The sequence below is a fragment of the Capsicum annuum genome, chromosome 12 (assembly GCF_002878395.1).
Source record: "Capsicum annuum cultivar UCD-10X-F1 chromosome 12, UCD10Xv1.1, whole genome shotgun sequence".
In the NCBI taxonomy this organism is placed as follows: Eukaryota; Viridiplantae; Streptophyta; class Magnoliopsida; order Solanales; family Solanaceae; genus Capsicum; species Capsicum annuum.
The window spans coordinates 230,292,867-230,302,817 of NC_061122.1; the positions used below are offsets into that span (position 1 = coordinate 230,292,867).

Sequence of the window (9,951 nt, forward strand, 5' to 3'; positions counted from 1 at the left end):
TATATTTTAATAATTTTAATATTCTTTACATTTTTTCATTCAACATCTATATTTTACAGTCCGCAAACGCTGAGTCGGATCAATTATTTTTGTGCAGTATAATAATTCGATGTCTTATCACATCCGACAACGACAACACAATAATGTCTTGGCACGTCCAACAATAACCACTCAGTGTTGTCTTGTCACATCTGACAATGACCACTCAATGACACTACCCTTTGAATAATTACTTTGTCCGTTGGTCAAAAGGATGAAAATCCTTTGGCCAATAACTTAAGGACCTAAAGGGGTATTCAATTTTTTGTATAAACAGGTGATGGGAGGACACATTTTGACACATTTTTGTTCATTTTTTTTTTCTCTCTCTCAAAATACACATATATTTATTTTTTACAACTCATAAATATTTTTTCTTTGCAAACCCACACACATATTCATAAATATACAAGCATATTTTATTTATTCCATTTTTCTCTTCAAAACATACACAAAAATATATATAAAAACACACAAACACACGCATACATAGAAAACAACCTCTATTTTTGTTTCATTTTTTACCATCAACAACAATGACACACATATAAATATATATACACACACGCATATTACCCTTCCACAGCACTCCTCCACCTCCCTCTCTCTCTCTGAAAACAGACGCCAATTACCTTCACTGTCGAAGCTCGTTCGTCGGAGCTCCGGCCACCAACCGTCGCGCCTCTCACGCACCTCTTCTTTCTCCCTCACCACGCGCCGCACCACCACGGGCCACCATGGCCGGTGAACCATCCCACTCCGCCCCTTTTCTTTTCTCTCTTTCCAGCCAAGCGTCCAACGGCTAGCCATCACGCAACCTCCCCCCATTACACCGCCATCTTTTAATCTCTCTTTTTCGCTTTTGCTCACCAAAAATTGGCAAGATCTGGCCGTACTCCCATTTTCCGGCGTTGCTCCGGCGATTTCCGTTGAAGCAACGCCGATCCTTGTCTCATGTTACAGATTTAATTCTTATTTCTACAGATTTGGTGCATTTGTGGTTCTCTAACATTTTCACTCTCCTTATTTGGGGTCTTTTGACATTTTGATGATTTTTATTTTCTCCTGTGAACACCGGCCTGTTTTGGTAATATTTGGACAGACATTTCACATTATTCTGTTAATTTCATGTTATGGTTGATGAAAAATTCTTACTCTGATGATTTGGTCATGATTTGTTGTATTGCCATGGTTTTACAGTGCCTGATTTGGTTTTGAATTTTTCTTTTCTTTGTACTTTTATTACACTGATAATGAACAAATACTACATGATTATGGCCAATGAAAAAAGTATTATTAATTTTGAGGACTCCGTAAACAAAAGATGGATTTTACGTATACAAATACGTAATAAAAAATATTTTATGGGCGATGATGAAACTTTATAATAATACAAGATTTTACAATTCAGATTTTGACAAGACGATTTAGGACGGCCAATTAATTGAGCAACCATTTCGCAGTCATGACTTTATTTGAGCCCACTTTTTAACCAAAAAAAAAGTATTTTTTTAAATATTTATATACATACATACTTGTTCAATTTATTTTGATTATTATTTATTCGTTACTAATATTTTTACAAGTGTTTATAAAGGTTATTTGGATTACTCGTCGAAAGTTGCATTCAAAGAAGCCCTTTTAATTTTGTATTGTATTTTTATATTTGTACAAATATTATTATAGTGAAAACTTTATTTTTGGGGTGTTGGACGAAATTTTCTTTATACAACTTCACCTCGCGTTTATGCAAACTTAGGTCGTTAACGTTTACACTAATAAATTAAATTAATCAAGTTAGTTTACATACTTTAACATCATAAACATTATGATCTTTTTTGTTAAAGTAAACGTTTTACTTTTTCATGAACTTTAATCAAACAAAGAACATTATTTTTCTCTTTCTCTTCATGACATATCAAGATATACTTTCTTTCACACGACAAAATACTTTTCTTTTCACATGTAATTTATACATTTTATAAACATATCTTTTACCTGTGTTTCATAATAATGTGTTTTAGTTATATATTTAATTTCATATACCTTTACATAGTTTTAAACATTTATTTATATTTAATACATACACTTTTACATTATTTTTTATACCTTCTCCCTCTAAAAAAAATTAAGTCTAGTCAGGTACCACATTTGTGAATCCTAAAGGATGTCTAACCCCTTCCCTTCGGGATAATTTGAACCCTTACCTAGAATCTTAATTGGTTTTTCGCAGACTAAAAAAATAGAGACACCTGCATACACGTTACTTTTTGCTCATCGATCACTAGCAATAATCTTTCATGACGAGAAGATCATCAAGTTACTTTCATTTGAAAGCACAAATCAGGCAGAAAGATTGTACAATCAAATCTCTCTATAAAGCGGTCGCTTGCCGGGATACCTTTTTTTTGGGCTGCGCTATAATATTGTTATAGAGAACATATAATATAGGAGTAACATAACATGAAAAAATCGATTCCAAAAGTGAAATGTCGTAATAGCGAATGGCTGTTTATAGAGAAATAAGGTTCTGTATACTTGAGGACACTGTACATGGTATAATAGGACCAAAAAACTGAGCCAAGTTCCTAGAGTTCAACATGAACAAAAACCAGAATTCATCATTTCATCACAACTATGAGGAAACCTAAATGCCTAGGTACATCGGCGCGCGAGTGGAGAAAAAACCATCAGTAGAGGAGGGTATTATGTGAACAAATCAACATACTTGGAAGAATGCCTTCTGTTGTATTGCAGCAAGCTTGCATATGTTCGATCCCAGATTCCGATATAAAGAGACTCATCATCTGGACTAAGAGATACCCCGGATATCTCACCAAACATGTCGATTTCTTGACGCTTCTTGTACTCTCCTTCAGCGTTGTAAATGTGGACAAAATCTGCGGGTTCAGCCACTACCAAGAACCGCCCATCTGCTGAGTAGCGAATGGATCGGACAGCGCCCATGTTCCCCTTCAGCACTGCTGTAGGTGATGACAGGTTTCTCATGTCCCAAATTCGGCAGGTTTTATCTTGATTCCCAGTCGCAAAGGTACGGCCATCAGGGTGCCATGCAGACGCGAAAGAGTAGTCTAGATGACCAACAATCGAGCCAACCGTCTGATACAGTAAAGAACTTCGATTAGAACAGATTAATAGGATCACAAAATGGACTCCTCGGCATGAAAACCCAAAAATACCAAGGGACTTCTGTCAAATAAATAAGGCATAATACATAAATAGACGCTCAAATCGGACTCAGCTGGCAAGTGAACATCCCAACTTTGAGAGTACACATCTACACGTCAACTTGGACTCAACTAGCAACTAAACACTCCAGCTAGTCCCTACTGTGTCTTGTGGACACCCGATGCTCACGTGGCACATAATTTTTGGAAGTTTCTCGATGATCATTTTGTAAGTTGGAGTGTTCATCCGACATAGAGAAACGAGTTGAGGTGTCTAGATGTACAATCTCAAAGTCGGAGTGTTTTGCGTGGCCAGCTAAGACCAACTTTTTAAGTGTTTATGTATTATGTCAATGAATAAGAACCTAGACTTACACCCTTCGGAACCTATAGTACAGTGGAGGAATATGAAATCATTCTGTAATTAGAATCAGCTAACAAATGTTAATCAACTCATTACGGACGTGCATAGAACAAGGTCAGAAACAAATAGAAGTGAAATTCCTTGCAATTGGTTTATAGATTCTTGCCAAATAATCACCTCACTATAAATGCAGTATGGAAATGACCAACATAATTCAGACTCCACTTTTGATGCAAGGTAAGCAAACGATGAAGAACTTTTTATTTCATCTGATTTGAAGGTAACGATTTAATACCTTTCCATTGCAGGAATCAACAAGTAAGCCAGTGAGATCATCTCCAACAACAGTAAGAATCTTGCTATCTGGGCTCATTGAAGTATGCTGCATAATTAACCAATGAAATTATGAATGAATGAAAGGTTCAAATTACTAACAGTAGGGACGTTTTTGGACCAAACTATTAACGGAGGGCATCTTTGTCCAATTTCGCATACAGGGCATTTTTGACCTTTTTCCGTAATTTAAAAAAAAAATTGTTCACCTAGACTATGATGGTATGCTATGTCGCTCGGATTCTGTAAAAATGTTAACAGGTGCATGTCGGATACTCTTAAAGTGGTACATTTTTGGAGAATCATACACAGGTGCGGCAACATTATGGAGAGTCCAAGCAACATAGATGGGATGTCAATTACAACGCTCTACCTTCCCCGCCACAAGAAATAAATGGTAAAAAAGAGCAGTAAAAGGTAGATAAGAAACTGACGTTCACTGGCCAAGGGAACCGGAAGTAGTTCATAAGCTGAAATTTCTCCATGTCATATTCTCTCACACCGCAATCATTATTGGCAGCCATAAAATGAAGCCCACCGCTGCAAAACAATTGAGACGATTAATCAGTTGAATTTCGAACTAGTCCGAACTAGTCCAACAACTGTGATTATATTCATACTACCTCAAGCTATCATATATCTCGACAGCATTTGTAATAGCATTATCCTCATAAGTGGTCCTCGTGCAGAAGCTTATACCTGGCTTATCCAAACACTGCATTATATGAATCAAAGTTAAGCAAGGATGACAAAAGGTGCATGTAGTATAAAGATTTGCTCCCATTTCATATAAAAATCAGCTAGCGTTGAGTTACCAATAGATATAACATAATCAGGAAATCGTTAAAAGGGAAATGCTCATGAATGACAGCAGAAAAAAACTTGAATAAGCTTGCCAATAAGCCCACGTGTTTCTTTCATCTCTAGCATACTCCATCGATGCATGCATTTGATTATTATCGAAACAGCAAGAGAGTACAAGAATAACTTTGTTATAAAATCTTTTTACATCTGATTAAAACGATAAGTGATCCTCTTGCACTTTTCTCGTTTTGGAAGAAATTTTTCCACGAAATCACTCCTGGAAACTCACCTGAAGAAGTTAGCAAAATCCCAAAATGCCTATATATTCATTTAAGGTTTGCCGCTACCTCCTTGTTCTCTAGATGATAAAGCACTTCTTATGTAACAACAATAATTAACTAGTTTTGACATTTTCATTACAAAAATAATACTATTGTTAATAATGATAAACCCAATCACTCTATATCACAACATTATTTATCAAAATTAAAGCAATTACACATCCATATTAATTTTATATCCATATACAGTTACGGTAAGGCTGCATTGTAAGAAATGCAAGGTAAGGCTGCGTACGATACACCCTTGCGGTGGGGCCCTTCCCCGGACACCGCGCATAGCGGTAGCTTTAGTGCACCGGGCTGCCCTTTAGATTTCTGTTATGTGTACCCGCTTAGCTTAGAGTAAAGTATTGCATTGTAAGTCGACTGAACACTTGCACGAAAGTCAATTTCCACCTTTCATTTTTTATAACCGAGAAATCCCCGAGGGCCGGTGACAAAGTTCAAAACTCGGATGATAATGGCCCCAGCCCTCTGCCCTTACCACTTACCAGGCTTTTATCTGAGACAGGATCGCCTACACATTTGCTTTCTTACCACCAGACAAAACCCTGGGGCTTCCACCACCTCTCTTTGATTGCATGAATTTTCGCTAGAAACTTATTTCCTTGTATATTCTTGATGACACCCAAAACAAACCCAAGGAAGAAGGTTGAAGAACTAAGAAACCAGTACAAAATAATTCAACTAACCTTACAAACGAGTTCCCCTTGGAAGCCCCCTGCGACAACAACGCGATTCTTCACTGCCATTGTGCTGATCTGTGTTTGAGTTAGACCTTCTAATAAACTTCCAGCATGTTTCTAGAGGCCAAAGTAACAAAAAAGGGTTGGTCAGAAATAACCAATAAGAGAAGAAACGACGACTAATATTGACATCTAATTGGAATCAAAGAAAACATCTTGAAAATATTGTCTTCTACGGAGTGGGGGTGGATGGGTACTCTTTCAAACGTCACCGCAATGCTAACAGAAGAAAGAATTGATAGATACACATAAGAGTCCTCTTCAAGGAAACATGACACCAGCATGAAGAAGAACTATAGGTACCCTAGAAAGTAAAATAGAAAAGGTCACAAAGTGCATTTTGATTACCTCTGACGGTGCTATATGGCCAGAGAAATCGAGGACTTCGGTTAAGTTGTTGGAAATGGAGGACCAGTGCATAAGTGAGTAGTTCGATATAAGATACACATCATGTTTTGAAGTAGCCCAAACCAAGTTCCTCAGCTGCAAAACAAATGGCATAATAAAATTATCCTCTCAGCAAATAACAAAAAAGCACTATTTAGGAGGCAAACACCATGGAATAAACTGAAACTTTTCGAACAAATCAAATAAGTAGTTAACAAATCTTTTGATCAGTAACTGCAGTTAAGAAGTTAAACCAAGAGCATAGGACATGGGATGGAGAACCTCCAGCAATAATTTCTTGTCTTGGCACAGTCAGGATTCAGAAACCCATCCCATTTCCTTTATCTTTGACCAATCTTCAGGCAACTTCTGGCAGCCATCAAGAAAAGCTGCAAATGGAATGACACTCGTTCTCTTCTTTATGACTTCAAAAGCCTCACCATATCGTATGGCTAACCTCCGGTCCCATCTAGGCACCAAATAGATGGGGGTTTTATTAATTGAAAGGAGCCAGCTTTTCAGGAGCAGACTAAAGATAGGCGAGAAGAATCTCAGAGGTCTGTGAGGAGCTCCAATAAGCTGCTAAGAAACTGAAGATCTTTGTCGATGATGGGAAGGAGGATTCAGGATTATACTTACAGGGTGTACCAAAATTTAAATAGTTACGGGAATTATGTGAAGAATGAAGATTGGTAAGGCGACAGGAAATTATTGGTCATTATTCCAGAAGATGGGTACAACATAGGGTGGAGATATACATCACGGAGGATTTTGCAGTTCTTGGGTAAACCTCACATCATTCAACGTCCCAAAATGGAGAAATTGTATATAGAAGCAGCAAGTAAAGCTGAAACATGGGGTTAAAACTTAAAATAAACGCAGCAGCAAGAAAAAGTAGCTCCGACTTTCACTCTAATTGTTCGATTAACAACTTCACGATCCATCCTTCTTTGAAACCGGAGGTGATACAAGTAAGTTCATTAATAGGTGGAAAATCCCGGCAGCACTCAAGAGTATATTCCTACTCTACAAAATAAATGCATACCTGAAAATGAAGTATGGTAGGCTTCACCAATCTTGTATTGTAAAAGAAGTCATAGTAGTTGCCACCCTTCATCACCTGTTTACATTCCTGACAAAGCGAGAGCATAGAAGAACAACAAAGTTTATAACTACATGTTGGAAATACAGAATTTAAGTCCTTAAAGAAATAAATGAAGGCACAGACCTTATCTACAGCTTCTCCCGACAAAGGTATGTTCTCATAATTCCTGTACTGTTCGAGCCTTGTCAATCTGTAGCTTTGCCTGGTTATATTCAATCTCTCCCATGGGATACCTTGTATATCTTTGCCTTTCCTTGCTTGTGCAGCGGACGTATCAGTCCCTTCTGTTACCTACACAATATTACCCAAAAAAATAAAAAAGTGAATACATCATTGGATATCTGACACCAATCGACCAAAGTAAACATATATTTATGCATCCACTTGATGTGCAATTACAATAATTCAAGGAAACTCAAAACACTGAACGAAGTAGAAAAAACTCGTCTCGATACCTTGGCACCTGATGAAATATGACTCATTAGAAAAATAGGTTATGTCATTACTCCATCACAATAGAAGAAATGAAGCCCAAAAGAAATAGAGCAACATGACTAGCGTCAAACTCAATAAGAGTAAATTAGTATTCATTGCTTGACTGTTAGTTTGGAGCTGGTAATTTACTGCTTGACTGTTTACCAATATTTTTCAAATGATGGAGATGCATGTTTCGCCTTCCAAAAGTAACAACGCCAATAAACAAATCCAGAGTGGAGAATCTAGTATGCATCAAAACGGGTATATGCTAAACTTCTAGACCACCAGAAAAAACATATTGTTTGAACATAATGTTGCACCAAAACTAGCATGCTCTCTCTGCAATAGATTTGAGTTTTAGATGAGGTGGTCGCTATTTAACATGGCATTAAATCAGACAAGGTCCTTGATTCAATTCTCACTGACACGCATTGTCAACGGAACTTCCAAGCATTTGGGCCAAAGAAAAATCGGTCAGGCCTGATCTTAGGGGGGAATTATTCAGACCTAATATAAATGGATACAAAAGTTCTCACTTTTGTTGAGGCGGTCACTTAATTCAACAGTATCAAAGAAAAACTCAACATAATCCACCAGAGAATAGGAATAAGTCACAGTTATATGCTATGTTGCTCGGACTCGAGTGCGGGTGTCCGATACGGGTACGGATCTAGAGGTCGGATCCTTGACTGTCTCAATTTAAAGATTCGGGGATATGGATCTAGGGATGGATACGGGTGCCGGGATTCAGCGAAAAATAATTTAAATATCTAAAAATAGAGTTATAAAATATAAATTTTGAGATATTATATGGAAAACTTGACGAGAAAATATTTTTCAAGAAGAAAATCCTGAAAGGAGATATAAAGAAAAGCAATAACATAGAAATTTCTATATACAAGGTATTCCATTTTCTTCAATTTCACCTTAGCTTTTATTTTGATTATAGAATTTCTTAAATTTGTCCGGACTTTCCAGTCGATTTTGGTCAAAGTACCCAAAATCGGTTGACCATATCGGGTATGGATCCCACACCCACACCCATGTCGTGTCGACACGGGTGCGGCACCGAAAGTGAAGAGTCCGAGTAACTTAGGTTATATGTACAGACCATCTCATAGTCGTCAAGGTTTGTATCCTCGTTGTAGAAGACCTCTTCAAATTCATCCATTGAATCTGCCATATCTTCATCAAGACTCATGTAACCCACTCGCTCGACTCTTTGGTACGCCATGGCTTCCCACACCCTTCAACCCCTAAGTTTCAAGATAAATCCAACAAAATTAAACACATAGTATTCTCAGATATGGAGAAACGCAACTGAAAGTGCCAAATTAAGACAAGACAAAAAAGTAGCAGAAAAATAAAAACAAAAATGTTAGCATACGGCATACGCATATCTCTGGGGGGAAGAAAATAGGAGAACCAAAACTGTTGGTTAACTGGGAAATTAATCTGAAAATCCCAACAAAAAATAGCTAATCAAAGAGAAGAAGATGATATTTCGCTACAAATTCAGCTAAAAACCAATAAACCCACAAAACCAGGACACTATTTAGACTCTTCCAACCCCCACCCACCCATAAATCAAGGGGAAAAGATGACATTTTTATGCAAATTCAGCTAAAATCCAATAAACCCACAAAACCAGGACACCATTTAGACTCTTCCCGACCTCCTACCCCACTGCACACACACCAAAAATCCATCAAGAAGAGATTGAATTCTATGAATCTGGGGTTGCATTTAAAGACTAAATAAACACAAAACTGTCCTGAGAAATTTTACCTTCTCTGGGCCAGAGAAAGAACCAGTTAACTCTCTCTAAAAAAAATTCCCAGATGATTAAAAAGCAAGAGAAAAATGATATCTTTTCTTCTTTTCATACCCCCCCCTCCCCCAAATCCCTCACCCAAAACCCCAAGAATACAATCAAAGATTAAAAAAAATGTCATTTTTCAGCAAATTCAGCAAAAATCCAAGAAACACAGAGCCCAAAACCACAAGAACAACATCAAAGAATAAAAAAGATGACATTTTTCAGCAAAATCCAATAAGCACACAACCCAAAACCACAAGAACAACATCAATGAAAAAAGATAACATTTTTCTGCAAATTCAGCAAAAATCCAACAAAAAAGGCACCATTTAAATTAGACTCTTGCAA

At 37.2% G+C, this 9,951-nt stretch overlaps 1 protein-coding gene across 1 annotated transcript in view; it reads right to left on the reverse strand.

Annotated features, from left to right (window-relative positions):
* Positions 1-2,529: 2,529 nt before the first annotated feature.
* The window catches only part of LOC107850992 (uncharacterized WD repeat-containing protein C2A9.03), an 8,095-nt gene continuing 673 nt past the window's right edge, over positions 2,530-9,951 (reverse strand). Inside the window, exons 2-10 of the mRNA XM_047401317.1 lie at positions 8,896-9,040; positions 7,431-7,598; positions 7,248-7,334; positions 6,164-6,298; positions 5,762-5,872; positions 4,548-4,639; positions 4,359-4,464; positions 3,887-3,973; positions 2,530-3,159 (exon numbers count right to left, since the gene is read on the reverse strand). Coding sequence (XP_047257273.1) covers positions 2,746-3,159; positions 3,887-3,973; positions 4,359-4,464; positions 4,548-4,639; positions 5,762-5,872; positions 6,164-6,298; positions 7,248-7,334; positions 7,431-7,598; positions 8,896-9,018 — 1,323 coding nt within the window. The 5' untranslated portion in view covers positions 9,019-9,040 and the 3' untranslated portion in view covers positions 2,530-2,745. The remainder of the gene's footprint in view (positions 3,160-3,886; positions 3,974-4,358; positions 4,465-4,547; positions 4,640-5,761; positions 5,873-6,163; positions 6,299-7,247; positions 7,335-7,430; positions 7,599-8,895; positions 9,041-9,951) is intronic.